This window comes from Entelurus aequoreus, linkage group LG18 (assembly GCF_033978785.1).
Source record: "Entelurus aequoreus isolate RoL-2023_Sb linkage group LG18, RoL_Eaeq_v1.1, whole genome shotgun sequence".
NCBI lineage: Eukaryota > Metazoa > Chordata > Actinopteri > Syngnathiformes > Syngnathidae > Entelurus > Entelurus aequoreus.
This window is the reverse complement of record NC_084748.1, coordinates 49,327,863-49,344,620: the sequence shown is the minus strand read 5'-3', so window position 1 is coordinate 49,344,620 and position 16,758 is coordinate 49,327,863. Positions and strand designations below refer to the sequence as shown.

The window sequence follows — 16,758 nt, the reverse complement described above, 5'->3', positions numbered from 1 at the left end:
AGCGAGCAGTGGCAGTGTGTGTCTGAAGTGTTGTGTGTCCACAGAAAGCGAGCAGTGGCAGTGTGTGTCTGAAGTGTTGTGTGTCCACAGAGAGCGAGCAGTGGCAGTGTGTGTCTGAAGTGTTGTGTGTCCACAGAAAGCGAGCAGTGGCAGTGTGTGTCTGAAGTGTTGTGTGTCCACAGAAAGCGAGCAGTGGCAGTGTGTGTCTGAAGTGTTGTGTGTCCACAGAGAAGCGAGCAGTGGCAGTGTGTGTCTGAAGTGTTGTGTGTCCACAGAAAGCGAGCAGTGGCAGTGTGTGTCTGAAGTGTTGTGTGTCCACAGAAAGCGAGCAGTGGCAGTGTGTGTCTGAAGTGTTGTGTGTCCACAGAAAGCGAGCAGTGGCAGTGTGTGTCTGAAGTGTTGTGTGTCCACAGAAAGCGAGCAGTGGCAGTGTGTGTCTGAAGTGTTGTGTGTCCACAGAAAGCGAGCAGTGGCAGTGTGTGTCTGAAGTGTTGTGTGTCCACAGAAAGCGAGCAGTGGCAGTGTGTGTCTGAAGTGTTGTGTGTCCACAGAGAGCGAGCAGTGGCAGTGTGTGTCTGAAGTGTTGTGTGTCCACAGAAAGCGAGCAGTGGCAGTGTGTGTCTGAAGTGTTGTGTGTCCACAGAGAGCGAGCAGTGGCAGTGTGTGTCTGAAGTGTTGTGTGTCCACAGAAAGCGAGCAGTGGCAGTGTGTGTCTGAAGTGTTGTGTGTCCACAGAAAGCGAGCAGTGGCAGTGTGTGTCTGAAGTGTTGTGTGTCCACAGAAAGCGAGCAGTGGCAGTGTGTGTCTGAAGTGTTGTGTGTCCACAGAAAGCGAGCAGTGGCAGTGTGTGTCTGAAGTGTTGTGTGTCCACAGAAAGCGAGCAGTGGCAGTGTGTGTCTGAAGTGTTGTGTGTCCACAGAAAGCGAGCAGTGGCAGTGTGTGTCTGAAGTGTTGTGTGTCCACAGAAAGCGAGCAGTGGCAGTGTGTGTCTGAAGTGTTGTGTGTCCACAGAAAGCGAGCAGTGGCAGTGTGTGTCTGAAGTGTTGTGTGTCCACAGAAAGCGAGCAGTGGCAGTGTGTGTCTGAAGTGTTGTGTGTCCACAGAAAGCGAGCAGTGGCAGTGTGTGTCTGAAGTGTTGTGTGTCCACAGAAAGCGAGCAGTGGCAGTGTGTGTCTGAAGTGTTGTGTGTCCACAGAGAGCGAGCAGTGGCAGTGTGTGTCTGAAGTGTTGTGTGTCCACAGAAAGCGAGCAGTGGCAGTGTGTGTCTGAAGTGTTGTGTGTCCACAGAAAGCGAGCAGTGGCAGTGTGTGTCTGAAGTGTTGTGTGTCCACAGAGAGCGAGCAGTGGCAGTGTGTGTCTGAAGTGTTGTGTGTCCACAGAAAGCGAGCAGTGGCAGTGTGTGTCTGAAGTGTTGTGTGTCCACAGAAAGCGAGCAGTGGCAGTGTGTGTCTGAAGTGTTGTGTGTCCACAGAGAGCGAGCAGTGGCAGTGTGTGTCTGAAGTGTTGTGTGTCCACAGAAAGCGAGCAGTGGCAGTGTGTGTCTGAAGTGTTGTGTGTCCACAGAAAGCGAGCAGTGGCAGTGTGTGTCTGAAGTGTTGTGTGTCCACAGAAAGCGAGCAGTGGCAGTGTGTGTCTGAAGTGTTGTGTGTCCACAGAAAGCGAGCAGTGGCAGTGTGTGTCTGAAGTGTTGTGTGTCCACAGAGAGCGAGCAGTGGCAGTGTGTGTCTGAAGTGTTGTGTGTCCACAGAGAGCGAGCAGTGGCAGTGTGTGTCTGAAGTGTTGTGTGTCCACAGAAAGCGAGCAGTGGCAGTGTGTGTCTGAAGTGTTGTGTGTCCACAGAAAGCGAGCAGTGGCAGTGTGTGTCTGAAGTGTTGTGTGTCCACAGAAAGCGAGCAGTGGCAGTGTGTGTCTGAAGTGTTGTGTGTCCACAGAAAGCGAGCAGTGGCAGTGTGTGTCTGAAGTGTTGTGTGTCCACAGAGAGCGAGCAGTGGCAGTGTGTGTCTGAAGTGTTGTGTGTCCACAGAAAGCGAGCAGTGGCAGTGTGTGTCTGAAGTGTTGTGTGTCCACAGAAAGCGAGCAGTGGCAGTGTGTGTCTGAAGTGTTGTGTGTCCACAGAAAGCGAGCAGTGGCAGTGTGTGTCTGAAGTGTTGTGTGTCCACAGAAAGCGAGCAGTGGCAGTGTGTGTCTGAAGTGTTGTGTGTCCACAGAAAGCGAGCAGTGGCAGTGTGTGTCTGAAGTGTTGTGTGTCCACAGAAAGCGAGCAGTGGCAGTGTGTGTCTGAAGTGTTGTGTGTCCACAGAGAGCGAGCAGTGGCAGTGTGTGTCTGAAGTGTTGTGTGTCCACAGAGAGCGAGCAGTGGCAGTGTGTGTCTGAAGTGTTGTGTGTCCACAGAAAGCGAGCAGTGGCAGTGTGTGTCTGAAGTGTTGTGTGTCCACAGAAAGCGAGCAGTGGCAGTGTGTGTCTGAAGTGTTGTGTGTCCACAGAAAGCGAGCAGTGGCAGTGTGTGTCTGAAGTGTTGTGTGTCCACAGAAAGCGAGCAGTGGCAGTGTGTGTCTGAAGTGTTGTGTGTCCACAGAGAGCGAGCAGTGGCAGTGTGTGTCTGAAGTGTTGTGTGTCCACAGAAAGCGAGCAGTGGCAGTGTGTGTCTGAAGTGTTGTGTGTCCACAGAAAGCGAGCAGTGGCAGTGTGTGTCTGAAGTGTTGTGTGTCCACAGAAAGCGAGCAGTGGCAGTGTGTGTCTGAAGTGTTGTGTGTCCACAGAAAGCGAGCAGTGGCAGTGTGTGTCTGAAGTGTTGTGTGTCCACAGAAAGCGAGCAGTGGCAGTGTGTGTCTGAAGTGTTGTGTGTCCACAGAGAGCGAGCAGTGGCAGTGTGTGTCTGAAGTGTTGTGTGTCCACAGAAAGCGAGCAGTGGCAGTGTGTGTCTGAAGTGTTGTGTGTCCACAGAAAGCGAGCAGTGGCAGTGTGTGTCTGAAGTGTTGTGTGTCCACAGAAAGCGAGCAGTGGCAGTGTGTGTCTGAAGTGTTGTGTGTCCACAGAGAGCGAGCAGTGGCAGTGTGTGTCTGAAGTGTTGTGTGTCCACAGAGAGCGAGCAGTGGCAGTGTGTGTCTGAAGTGTTGTGTGTCCACAGAAAGCGAGCAGTGGCAGTGTGTGTCTGAAGTGTTGTGTGTCCACAGAAAGCGAGCAGTGGCAGTGTGTGTCTGAAGTGTTGTGTGTCCACAGAAAGCGAGCAGTGGCAGTGTGTGTCTGAAGTGTTGTGTGTCCACAGAAAGCGAGCAGTGGCAGTGTGTGTCTGAAGTGTTGTGTGTCCACAGAGAGCGAGCAGTGGCAGTGTGTGTCTGAAGTGTTGTGTGTCCACAGAGAGCGAGCAGTGGCAGTGTGTGTCTGAAGTGTTGTGTGTCCACAGAAAGCGAGCAGTGGCAGTGTGTGTCTGAAGTGTTGTGTGTCCACAGAAAGCGAGCAGTGGCAGTGTGTGTCTGAAGTGTTGTGTGTCCACAGAAAGCGAGCAGTGGCAGTGTGTGTCTGAAGTGTTGTGTGTCCACAGAAAGCGAGCAGTGGCAGTGTGTGTCTGAAGTGTTGTGTGTCCACAGAAAGCGAGCAGTGGCAGTGTGTGTCTGAAGTGTTGTGTGTCCACAGAGAGCGAGCAGTGGCAGTGTGTGTCTGAAGTGTTGTGTGTCCACAGAAAGCGAGCAGTGGCAGTGTGTGTCTGAAGTGTTGTGTGTCCACAGAAAGCGAGCAGTGGCAGTGTGTGTCTGAAGTGTTGTGTGTCCACAGAAAGCGAGCAGTGGCAGTGTGTGTCTGAAGTGTTGTGTGTCCACAGAAAGCGAGCAGTGGCAGTGTGTGTCTGAAGTGTTGTGTGTCCACAGAGAGCGAGCAGTGGCAGTGTGTGTCTGAAGTGTTGTGTGTCCACAGAAAGCGAGCAGTGGCAGTGTGTGTCTGAAGTGTTGTGTGTCCACAGAAAGCGAGCAGTGGCAGTGTGTGTCTGAAGTGTTGTGTGTCCACAGAAAGCGAGCAGTGGCAGTGTGTGTCTGAAGTGTTGTGTGTCCACAGAAAGCGAGCAGTGGCAGTGTGTGTCTGAAGTGTTGTGTGTCCACAGAGAGCGAGCAGTGGCAGTGTGTGTCTGAAGTGTTGTGTGTCCACAGAGAGCGAGCAGTGGCAGTGTGTGTCTGAAGTGTTGTGTGTCCACAGAAAGCGAGCAGTGGCAGTGTGTGTCTGAAGTGTTGTGTGTCCACAGAAAGCGAGCAGTGGCAGTGTGTGTCTGAAGTGTTGTGTGTCCACAGAAAGCGAGCAGTGGCAGTGTGTGTCTGAAGTGTTGTGTGTCCACAGAAAGCGAGCAGTGGCAGTGTGTGTCTGAAGTGTTGTGTGTCCACAGAGAGCGAGCAGTGGCAGTGTGTGTCTGAAGTGTTGTGTGTCCACAGAAAGCGAGCAGTGGCAGTGTGTGTCTGAAGTGTTGTGTGTCCACAGAAAGCGAGCAGTGGCAGTGTGTGTCTGAAGTGTTGTGTGTCCACAGAAAGCGAGCAGTGGCAGTGTGTGTCTGAAGTGTTGTGTGTCCACAGAAAGCGAGCAGTGGCAGTGTGTGTCTGAAGTGTTGTGTGTCCACAGAAAGCGAGCAGTGGCAGTGTGTGTCTGAAGTGTTGTGTGTCCACAGAAAGCGAGCAGTGGCAGTGTGTGTCTGAAGTGTTGTGTGTCCACAGAAAGCGAGCAGTGGCAGTGTGTGTCTGAAGTGTTGTGTGTCCACAGAAAGCGAGCAGTGGCAGTGTGTGTCTGAAGTGTTGTGTGTCCACAGAAAGCGAGCAGTGGCAGTGTGTGTCTGAAGTGTTGTGTGTCCACAGAAAGCGAGCAGTGGCAGTGTGTGTCTGAAGTGTTGTGTGTCCACAGAAAGCGAGCAGTGGCAGTGTGTGTCTGAAGTGTTGTGTGTCCACAGAAAGCGAGCAGTGGCAGTGTGTGTCTGAAGTGTTGTGTGTCCACAGAGAGCGAGCAGTGGCAGTGTGTGTCTGAAGTGTTGTGTGTCCACAGAAAGCGAGCAGTGGCAGTGTGTGTCTGAAGTGTTGTGTGTCCACAGAAAGCGAGCAGTGGCAGTGTGTGTCTGAAGTGTTGTGTGTCCACAGAGAGCGAGCAGTGGCAGTGTGTGTCTGAAGTGTTGTGTGTCCACAGAAAGCGAGCAGTGGCAGTGTGTGTCTGAAGTGTTGTGTGTCCACAGAAAGCGAGCAGTGGCAGTGTGTGTCTGAAGTGTTGTGTGTCCACAGAGAGCGAGCAGTGGCAGTGTGTGTCTGAAGTGTTGTGTGTCCACAGAAAGCGAGCAGTGGCAGTGTGTGTCTGAAGTGTTGTGTGTCCACAGAAAGCGAGCAGTGGCAGTGTGTGTCTGAAGTGTTGTGTGTCCACAGAAAGCGAGCAGTGGCAGTGTGTGTCTGAAGTGTTGTGTGTCCACAGAAAGCGAGCAGTGGCAGTGTGTGTCTGAAGTGTTGTGTGTCCACAGAAAGCGAGCAGTGGCAGTGTGTGTCTGAAGTGTTGTGTGTCCACAGAAAGCGAGCAGTGGCAGTGTGTGTCTGAAGTGTTGTGTGTCCACAGAGAGCGAGCAGTGGCAGTGTGTGTCTGAAGTGTTGTGTGTCCACAGAAAGCGAGCAGTGGCAGTGTGTGTCTGAAGTGTTGTGTGTCCACAGAGAGCGAGCAGTGGCAGTGTGTGTCTGAAGTGTTGTGTGTCCACAGAAAGCGAGCAGTGGCAGTGTGTGTCTGAAGTGTTGTGTGTCCACAGAAAGCGAGCAGTGGCAGTGTGTGTCTGAAGTGTTGTGTGTCCACAGAAAGCGAGCAGTGGCAGTGTGTGTCTGAAGTGTTGTGTGTCCACAGAAAGCGAGCAGTGGCAGTGTGTGTCTGAAGTGTTGTGTGTCCACAGAAAGCGAGCAGTGGCAGTGTGTGTCTGAAGTGTTGTGTGTCCACAGAAAGCGAGCAGTGGCAGTGTGTGTCTGAAGTGTTGTGTGTCCACAGAAAGCGAGCAGTGGCAGTGTGTGTCTGAAGTGTTGTGTGTCCACAGAAAGCGAGCAGTGGCAGTGTGTGTCTGAAGTGTTGTGTGTCCACAGAAAGCGAGCAGTGGCAGTGTGTGTCTGAAGTGTTGTGTGTCCACAGAAAGCGAGCAGTGGCAGTGTGTGTCTGAAGTGTTGTGTGTCCACAGAAAGCGAGCAGTGGCAGTGTGTGTCTGAAGTGTTGTGTGTCCACAGAGAGCGAGCAGTGGCAGTGTGTGTCTGAAGTGTTGTGTGTCCACAGAAAGCGAGCAGTGGCAGTGTGTGTCTGAAGTGTTGTGTGTCCACAGAAAGCGAGCAGTGGCAGTGTGTGTCTGAAGTGTTGTGTGTCCACAGAGAGCGAGCAGTGGCAGTGTGTGTCTGAAGTGTTGTGTGTCCACAGAAAGCGAGCAGTGGCAGTGTGTGTCTGAAGTGTTGTGTGTCCACAGAAAGCGAGCAGTGGCAGTGTGTGTCTGAAGTGTTGTGTGTCCACAGAGAGCGAGCAGTGGCAGTGTGTGTCTGAAGTGTTGTGTGTCCACAGAAAGCGAGCAGTGGCAGTGTGTGTCTGAAGTGTTGTGTGTCCACAGAAAGCGAGCAGTGGCAGTGTGTGTCTGAAGTGTTGTGTGTCCACAGAAAGCGAGCAGTGGCAGTGTGTGTCTGAAGTGTTGTGTGTCCACAGAAAGCGAGCAGTGGCAGTGTGTGTCTGAAGTGTTGTGTGTCCACAGAGAGCGAGCAGTGGCAGTGTGTGTCTGAAGTGTTGTGTGTCCACAGAGAGCGAGCAGTGGCAGTGTGTGTCTGAAGTGTTGTGTGTCCACAGAAAGCGAGCAGTGGCAGTGTGTGTCTGAAGTGTTGTGTGTCCACAGAAAGCGAGCAGTGGCAGTGTGTGTCTGAAGTGTTGTGTGTCCACAGAAAGCGAGCAGTGGCAGTGTGTGTCTGAAGTGTTGTGTGTCCACAGAAAGCGAGCAGTGGCAGTGTGTGTCTGAAGTGTTGTGTGTCCACAGAGAGCGAGCAGTGGCAGTGTGTGTCTGAAGTGTTGTGTGTCCACAGAAGCGAGCAGTGGCAGTGTGTGTCTGAAGTGTTGTGTGTCCACAGAAAGCGAGCAGTGGCAGTGTGTGTCTGAAGTGTTGTGTGTCCACAGAAAGCGAGCAGTGGCAGTGTGTGTCTGAAGTGTTGTGTGTCCACAGAAAGCGAGCAGTGGCAGTGTGTGTCTGAAGTGTTGTGTGTCCACAGAAAGCGAGCAGTGGCAGTGTGTGTCTGAAGTGTTGTGTGTCCACAGAAAGCGAGCAGTGGCAGTGTGTGTCTGAAGTGTTGTGTGTCCACAGAGAGCGAGCAGTGGCAGTGTGTGTCTGAAGTGTTGTGTGTCCACAGAGAGCGAGCAGTGGCAGTGTGTGTCTGAAGTGTTGTGTGTCCACAGAAAGCGAGCAGTGGCAGTGTGTGTCTGAAGTGTTGTGTGTCCACAGAAAGCGAGCAGTGGCAGTGTGTGTCTGAAGTGTTGTGTGTCCACAGAAAGCGAGCAGTGGCAGTGTGTGTCTGAAGTGTTGTGTGTCCACAGAAAGCGAGCAGTGGCAGTGTGTGTCTGAAGTGTTGTGTGTCCACAGAGAGCGAGCAGTGGCAGTGTGTGTCTGAAGTGTTGTGTGTCCACAGAAAGCGAGCAGTGGCAGTGTGTGTCTGAAGTGTTGTGTGTCCACAGAAAGCGAGCAGTGGCAGTGTGTGTCTGAAGTGTTGTGTGTCCACAGAAAGCGAGCAGTGGCAGTGTGTGTCTGAAGTGTTGTGTGTCCACAGAAAGCGAGCAGTGGCAGTGTGTGTCTGAAGTGTTGTGTGTCCACAGAAAGCGAGCAGTGGCAGTGTGTGTCTGAAGTGTTGTGTGTCCACAGAGAGCGAGCAGTGGCAGTGTGTGTCTGAAGTGTTGTGTGTCCACAGAAAGCGAGCAGTGGCAGTGTGTGTCTGAAGTGTTGTGTGTCCACAGAAAGCGAGCAGTGGCAGTGTGTGTCTGAAGTGTTGTGTGTCCACAGAAAGCGAGCAGTGGCAGTGTGTGTCTGAAGTGTTGTGTGTCCACAGAGAGCGAGCAGTGGCAGTGTGTGTCTGAAGTGTTGTGTGTCCACAGAGAGCGAGCAGTGGCAGTGTGTGTCTGAAGTGTTGTGTGTCCACAGAAAGCGAGCAGTGGCAGTGTGTGTCTGAAGTGTTGTGTGTCCACAGAAAGCGAGCAGTGGCAGTGTGTGTCTGAAGTGTTGTGTGTCCACAGAAAGCGAGCAGTGGCAGTGTGTGTCTGAAGTGTTGTGTGTCCACAGAAAGCGAGCAGTGGCAGTGTGTGTCTGAAGTGTTGTGTGTCCACAGAGAGCGAGCAGTGGCAGTGTGTGTCTGAAGTGTTGTGTGTCCACAGAAAGCGAGCAGTGGCAGTGTGTGTCTGAAGTGTTGTGTGTCCACAGAAAGCGAGCAGTGGCAGTGTGTGTCTGAAGTGTTGTGTGTCCACAGAAAGCGAGCAGTGGCAGTGTGTGTCTGAAGTGTTGTGTGTCCACAGAAAGCGAGCAGTGGCAGTGTGTGTCTGAAGTGTTGTGTGTCCACAGAAAGCGAGCAGTGGCAGTGTGTGTCCTCCAGGAGTCGTGAGCAGCTGCAGAGATCGTTATCCAGCCTGCAAGGTGACAGCAGAGCAGACCTGAAGGACAAAGCTCAGGAGCTGCGTCGACACATCCAGAGTCAACCCTGACACAATAACACTTTTCTAGTCTTTATCAAAGAATATGAATAATAATAATAATAATTAATGTCATTAACTGTTTGTGGACTTTGCTCAAGATGGACTTACACCCTGGATCATGTCTATGAATCATTTGTGTTAACCAGCAACACAACTTTTGTCCACACTTGTAACTTGTCATGTTTTACTTGTTGGAATTGAAATAAAATCAACATGGATTATTTCACAGTCTTTGATGACTTCAGGGGGGCAAAGTCAATAATGACAAGTGGAAGAAGCAACAACTACAGGAAGTAACAACATCAACTACAGTACTTGAGTAAAATACACCTTTTCAAAGTAAAGCGCGGTGACAAGTGGAAGAAGCAACAACTACAGGAAGTAACAACATCAACTACAGTACTTGAGTAAAATACACCTTTTCAAAGTAAAGCGCGGTGACAAGTGGAAGAAGCAACAATTACTGTATTTTTCGGACTATAAGTCGCAATTTTTTTCATAGTTTGGCCGGGGGTGCGACTTATACTCAGGAGCGACTTATGTGTGAAATTATTAACATTACCGTAAAATATCAAATAATATTATTTAGCTCATTCACGTAAGAGACTAGACCAGGGGTCGGCAACCCAAAATGTTGAAAGAGCCATATTGGACCAAAAGTACAAAAACAAATCTGTCTGGAGCCACAAAAAATTCAAAGCCATATTACATACAGATAGTGTGTCATGAGATATAAATTGAATTAAAGGAAACTAAATGAGCTCAAATATAGCTACAAATGAGGCATAATGATGCAATATGTGTAGCCTAAATAGCATGTTGGCATGGATTAGCTTGCAGTCATGCAGTGACCAAATATGTCTGATTAGCACTCCACACAAGTCAATAACATCAACAAAACTCACCTTTGTGCCTTCACGCACAACGTTAAAAGTTTGGTGCACAAAATGAGTCAGAAAAAGAAGTGGCATAAAACACGTCCTAGAAAGTCGGAGAAAGTTATACATGTAAACAAACTAAGGTGAGTTCAAGGACCGCCAAAATTAGTAGGACAAAACGGCGCTCGCCAAATACTGGAATCAGTGAAGCATGTTTAATATAAACAGTGTGATTTATAACAATTAGGGAGGTTTGTGTCATCTTTGTCCTCCTACAGAAACCATATTAAAACAAAAAATATATTATTTTCCCCTCATCTTTTTCCATTTTTCATACATTTTTTAAAAAGCTCCAGAGAGCCACTAGGGCGGCGCCAAAGAGCCGCATGTGGCTCTAGAGCCGCGGGTTGCCGACCCCCGGTCTAGACGTATAAGATTTCATGGGATTTAGCGATTAGGAGTGACAGATTGTTTGGTAAACGTATAGCATGTTCTATATGTTATAGTTATTTGAATGACTCTTACCATAATATGTTACGTTAACATACCAGTTGGTTATTTATGCCTCATATAACGTATACTTATTCAGCCTGTTCACTATTCTTTAGATATTTTAAATTGCCTTTCAAATGTCTATTCTTGGTGTTGGCTTTTATCAAATACATTTCCCCAAAAAATGCGACTTATACTCCAGTGCGACTTATATATGTTTTTTTCCTTCTTTATTATGCATCTTCGGCCGGTGCAACTTATACTCCGAAAAATGCGGTACCGGAAGTAACAACATGAACTACAGTACTTGAGTAAAATGCACATTTTCAAAATAAAACGCGGGGACAAGTGGAAGAAGCAACAACTACAGGAAGTAAAAACATGGAAGTGCTTCAATGTTTTCATAGCAACATTTATTAATTAAAATAATAAAAGCAGTATTTAAAAGTCATGAGCCAGAGGAAAGGAACAAGCATATTGATGGCTTTGTTTGGTACATGGAAGTACTCCAAAGAAGATTGGTCGTTGGTACAAACCCCGTTTCCATATGAGTTGGGAAATGGTGTTGGATGTAAATATAAACGGAATACAATGATTTGCAAATCCTTTTCAAGCCATATTCAGTTGAATATGCTACAAAGACAACATATTTCATGTTCAAACATTTTTTCTTGGGCAACTAATCATTAACTTTATAATTTGATGGCAGCAACACGTGCCAAAGAAGTTGGGAAAGGTGGCAATAAATACTGATAAAGTTGAGGAATGCTCATCAAACACTTATTTGGAACATCCCACAGGTGTGCAGGCTAATTGGGAACAGGTGGGTGCCATGATTGGGTATAAAAGTAGATTCCATGAAATGCTCAGTCATTCACAAACAAGGATGGGGCGAGGGTCACCACTTTGTCAACAAATGCCTGAGCAAATTGTTGAACAGTTTAAGAACAACCTTTCTCAAGTAGCTATTGCAAGGAATTTAGGGATTTCACCATCTACGCTCCGTAATATCATCAAAGGGTTCAGAGAATGTGGAGAAATCACTGCAGGTAAGCAGCTAAGCCCGTGACCTTCCATCCCTCAGGCTGTACTGCATCAACAAGCAGTGTGTAAAGGATATCACCACATGGAACACTTCAGAAACCCACTGTCAGTAACTACAGTTGGTCGCTACATCTGTAAGTGCAAGTTAAAACTCTCCTATGCAAGGCCAAAACCGTTTATCAACAACACCCAGAAACGCCGTCGGCTTCGCTGGGCCTGAGCTCATCTAAGATGGACTGATACAAAGTGGAAAAGTGTTCTGTGGTCTGACGAGTCCACATTTCTAATTGTTTTTGGAAACTGTGGACGTCGTGTCCTTCGGACCAAAGAGGAAAAGAACCATCCGGATTGTTCTAGGGTGAAAGTGTAAAAGGCAGCATGTGTGATGGTATGGGGGTGTATTAGTGGCCAAGACATGGGTAACTTACACATCTGTGAAGGCACCATTAATGCTGAAAGGTACATACAGCTTTTGGAGCAACATATGTTGTTATCATTGACGCCCCTGCTTATTTCATCAAGACAATGCCAAGCCACGTGTTACATCAACGTGGCTTCATAGTAAAAGAGTGCTGGTACTAGACTGGCCTGCCTGTAGTCCAGACATTGAAAATGTGTGGCACCTAAAATATGAGAAGGGAGACCCCCGGACTGTTGAACAACTTAAGCTGTACATCAAGCAAGAATGGGAAAGAATTCCACTTCAAAAATGTGTCTCCTCACTTCCCAAACCTTTACTGAGTGTTGTTAAAAGGAAAGGCCATGTAACACAGTGGTGAACATGCCCTTTCCCAACTACTTTGGCACGTGTTGCAGCCATGACATTATTATTTGCAAAAAATAAATAAAGTTTATAAGTTTGAACATGAAATATGTTGTCTTTGTAGCATATTCAACTGAATATGGCTTGAAAAGGATTTGCAAATCATTGTATTCCGTTTATATTTACATCTAACACCATTTCCCAACTCATATGGAAACGGGGTTTGTACATCATACTTGCCAACCCTCCCGTTTTTAGCGGGAGAATCCCGGTATTCAGCGCCTCTCCCGACAAACTCCCGGTATTCAGCCGGAGCTGGAGGCCACGCCCCCTCCATCTCAATGCGGACCCGAGACTGAGTTGGGACAACCTGTTCTCACGTCCGCTTTCCCACAATATAAACAGCTTGCCTAACGAATTCAAACAAGAATTTCAGTTCATCCAGGACAGTTGGAAGAGGAAGTTGTATGTTGCCTGCAAATATGTAGAACACAACACTTCTCCATTGAACACGGTGGCCGAAATGATATACTCATCATGAACGGAGAAGTTAAACAGGACAATACTGCCATCTAATGGATAGCCACCGGAACACTGAAATTCAAGTATTTCTTTTATGTAAATAAAATAAAATAAATAAATAAATATATATATATATATATAGCTAGAATTCACTGAAAGTCAAGTATTTCATACGTGTATATATATATATGAAATATTTGAGTTGGTGAATTCTAGCTGTAAATAACCACGCCCCCCGCCCCCATGGAAACACTCCAAAGAAGACTGGTGGTTGGTACTTTGGTACATGGAAGCACTCCAAAGAAGACTGGTGGTTGGTACTTTGGTACATGGAAACACTTCAAAGAAGACTGGTGGTTGGTACTTTGGTACATGGAAGCACTCCAAAGAAGACTGGTGGTTGGTACTTTGGTACATGGAAACACTCCAAAGAAGACTGGTGGTTGGTACTTTGGTACATGGAAACACTCCAAAGAAGACTGGTGGTTGGTACTTTGGTACGTGGAAACACTCCAAAGAAGACTGGTGGTTGGTACTTTGGTACGTGGAAACACTCCAAAGAAGACTGGTGGTTGGTACTTTGGTACATGGAAACACTTCAAAGAAGACTGGTGGTTGGTACTTTGGTACATGGAAACACTCCAAAGAAGACTGGTGGTTGGTACTTTGGTACATGGAAACACTCCAAAGAAGACTGGTGGTTGGTACTTTGGTACATGGAAGCACTCCAAAGAAGACTGGTGGTTGGTACTTTGGTACATGGAAACACTCCAAAGAAGACTGGTGGTTGGTACTTTGGTACATGGAAACACTCCAAAGAAGACTGGTGGTTGGTACTTTGGTACGTGGAAACACTCCAAAGAAGACTGGTGGTTGGTACTTTGGTACGTGGAAACACTCCAAAGAAGACTGGTGGTTGGTACTTTGGTACGTGGAAACACTCCAAAGAAGACTGGTGGTTGGTACTTTGGTACGTGGAAACACTCCAAAGAAGACTGGTGGTTGGTACTTTGGTACGTGGAAACACTCCAAAGAAGACTGGTGGTTGGTACTTTGGTACATGGAAACACTCCAAAGAAGACTGGTGGTTGGTACTTTGGTACATGGAAACACTCCAAAGAAGACTGGTGGTTGGTACTTTGGTACGTGGAAACACTCCAAAGAAGACTGGTGGTTGGTACTTTGGTACATGGAAACACTCCAAAGAAGACTGGTGGTTGGTACTTTGGTACATGGAAACACTCCAAAGAAGACTGGTGGTTGGTACTTTGGTACATGGAAACACTCCAAAGAAGACTGGTGGTTGGTACTTTGGTACATGGAAGCACTCCAAAGAAGACTGGTGGTTGGTACTTTGGTACATGGAAACACTCCAAAGAAGACTGGTGGTTGGTACTTTGGTACATGGAAGCACTCCAAAGAAGACTGGTGGTTGGTACTTTGGTACATGGAAACACTCCAAAGAAGACTGGTGGTTGGTACTTTGGTACATGGAAGCACTCCAAAGAAGACTGGTGGTTGGTACTTTGGTACATGGAAACACTCCAAAGAAGACTGGTGGTTGGTACTTTGGTACATGGAAACACTCCAAAGAAGACTGGTGGTTGGTACTTTGGTACATGGAAGCACTCCAAAGAAGACTGGTGGTTGGTACTTTGGTACATGGAAACACTCCAAAGAAGACTGGTGGTTGGTACTTTGGTACATGGAAGCACTCCAAAGAAGACTGGTGGTTGGTACTTTGGTACATGGAAACACTCCAAAGAAGACTGGTGGTTGGTACTTTGGTACATGGAAACACTCCAAAGAAGACTGGTGGTTGGTACTTTGGTACATGGAAACACTCCAAAGAAGACTGGTGGTTGGTACTTTGGTACATGGAAACACTCCAAAGAAGACTGGTGGTTGGTACTTTGGTACATGGAAACACTCCAAAGAAGACTGGTGGTTGGTACTTTGGTACGTGGAAGCACTCCAAAGAAGACTGGTGGTTGGTACTTTGGTACATGGAAGTACTCCAAAGAAGACTGGTGGTTGGTAGTTTGGTACGTGGAAACACTCCAAAGAAGACTGGTGGTTGGTACTTTGGTACATGGAAACACTCCAAAGAAGACTGGTGGTTGGTACTTTGGTACATGGAAGTACTCCAAAGAAGACTGGTGGTTGGTACTTTGGTACATGGAAGTACTCCAAAGAAGACTGGTGGTTGGTACTTTGGTACATGGAAACACTCCAAAGAAGACTGGTGGTTGGTACTTTGGTATGTGGAAGCACTCCAAAGAAGACTGGTGGTTGGTACTTTGGTACATGGAAACACTCCAAAGAAGACTGGTGGTTGGTACTTTGGTAAATGGAAACACTCCAAAGAAGACTGGTGGTTGGTACTTTGGTACATGGAAACACTCCAAAGAAGACTGGTCGTTGGTACTTTGGTACGTGGAAGCACTCCAAAGAAGACTGGTGGTTGGTACTTTGGTACATGGAAACACTCCAAAGAAGACTGGTGGTTGGTACTTTGGTAAATGGAAACACTCCAAAGAAGACTGGTCATTGGTACTTTGGTACATGGAAACACTCCAAAGAAGACTGGTGGTTGGTACTTTGGTACATGGAAACACTCCAAAGAAGACTGGTGGTTGGTACTTTGGTACGTGGAAGCACTCCAAAGAAGACTGGTGGTTGGTACTTTGGTACATGGAAACACTCCAAAGAAGACTGGTGGTTGGTACTTTGGTAAATGGAAACACTCCAAAGAAGACTGGTCATTGGTACTTTGGTACATGGAAACACTCCAAAGAAGACTGGTGGTTGGTACTTTGGTACATGGAAACACTCCAAAGAAGACTGGTGGTTGGTACTTTGGTACATGGAAACACTCCAAAGAAGACTGGTGGTTGGTACTTTGGTACATGGAAGTACTCCAAAGAAGACTGGTGGTTGGTACTTTGGTACATGGAAGTACTCCAAAGAAGACTGGTGGTTGGTACTTTGGTACATGGAAACACTCCAAAGAAGACTGGTGGTTGGTACTTTGGTACAAGGAAACACTCCAAAGAAGACTGGTGGTTGGTACTTTGGTACATGGAAACACTCCAAAGAAGACTGGTGGTTGGTACTTTGGTACATGGAAGTACTCCAAAGAAGACTGGTGGTTGGTACTTTGGTACATGGAAGTACTCCAAAGAAGACTGGTGGTTGGTACTTTGGTACATGGAAACACTCCAAAGAAGACTGGTGGTTGGTACATGGAAACACTCCAAAGAAGACTGGTGGTTGGTACATGGAAACACTCCAAAGAAGACTGGTGGTTGGTACTTTGGTACATGGAAACACTCCAAAGAAGACTGGTGGTTGGTACATGGAAACACTCCAAAGAAGACTGGTGGTTGGGTAAAGACGTGCACCTTACAGTGTAAAAGGATACAAATAAGAAAATCCAAGACCTCCTCCTCAGGACTACTCTGCTATCTTTATTTAGATTTTTAGAACCTTTTTTGAATGCAAAAGTAGCCGTAACAATCGTAACAGCCTAACAAAAACAAGTATGATACAAATGTTGAAGGAGGTCTACTTGATCCTCTTGGAGCGGACGTGGTCCTGGGTCTGGGTCTTGTGGGTCAGGTTGCTGAGGGCGCTGCGTGTCACGGTCGACATGCCGTCCACAAACTTGGTCTTGAAGAGCACGTTGGCGTTGGTGAACATGCCGTCCTTCAGGGATACCACCACGAACTGGAGGAGCAGCCATTAGGCAAGAATCAGTATCGGCAATTTTCTTTTATCAGTATCAACCTTTTTTTTTTATATCAGCATCGGCTTTTTTTTAAATTAGTATTGGCCTTTTATTAAAATTGTTTGTTGTTTTTATCAGTATCAGACTTTTTATTTATCCTATCAGCCTTTTTTGTATCGTATTGGTCTTATTTTTGATCAATATGGGCTTTTTTAGAAACCATGTCAATCTTTTTTTTTCAGTATTGGTCTTATTTTTGATCAATATGGGCTTTTTTAGACACCATATCAATCTTTTTTTTTCAGTATTGGTCTCATTTTTGATCAATATGGGCTTTTTTAGAAACAAAATCAATCTTTTTTTTCAGTATTGGTCTTATTTTTGATCAATATGGGCTTTTTTAGACACCATATCAATCTTTTTTTTTCAGTATTGGTCTTATTTTTGATCAATATGGGCTTTTTTTAGAAACCATATCAATTTTTTTTTGTCAGTATTGGTCTTATTTTTGATCAATATGGGCTTTTTAAAAAATCGGATCAGCCCTTTTTTTTTTTTAAATCGGTATTGGTCTTATTTTTGATGAGTATCGCCTTTTTTTAATATCATATCAGCCTTATATCATCAGTTGTGGTCTTATTTTT

The 16,758-nt window shown here is 46.9% G+C and overlaps 2 protein-coding genes across 2 annotated transcripts in view; one reads left to right on the top strand and one right to left on the bottom strand.

The window, feature by feature from the left end:
- Nucleotides 1–8,908, top strand: part of LOC133634235 (proteasome adapter and scaffold protein ECM29-like) — an 86,832-nt gene extending 77,924 nt beyond the window's left edge. Inside the window, exon 48 of the mRNA XM_062027347.1 lies at nucleotides 8,555–8,908. Within this exon, the coding sequence (XP_061883331.1) occupies nucleotides 8,555–8,694 (140 nt within the window). The 3' untranslated portion in view covers nucleotides 8,695–8,908. The remainder of the gene's footprint in view (nucleotides 1–8,554) is intronic.
- Nucleotides 8,909–15,849: 6,941 nt separating this feature from the next.
- The window catches only part of LOC133634234 (structural maintenance of chromosomes protein 2-like), a 51,063-nt gene continuing 50,154 nt past the window's right edge, over nucleotides 15,850–16,758 (bottom strand). The window contains exon 25 of the mRNA XM_062027345.1: nucleotides 15,850–16,113. Coding sequence (XP_061883329.1) covers nucleotides 15,952–16,113 — 162 coding nt within the window. The 3' untranslated portion in view covers nucleotides 15,850–15,951. The remainder of the gene's footprint in view (nucleotides 16,114–16,758) is intronic.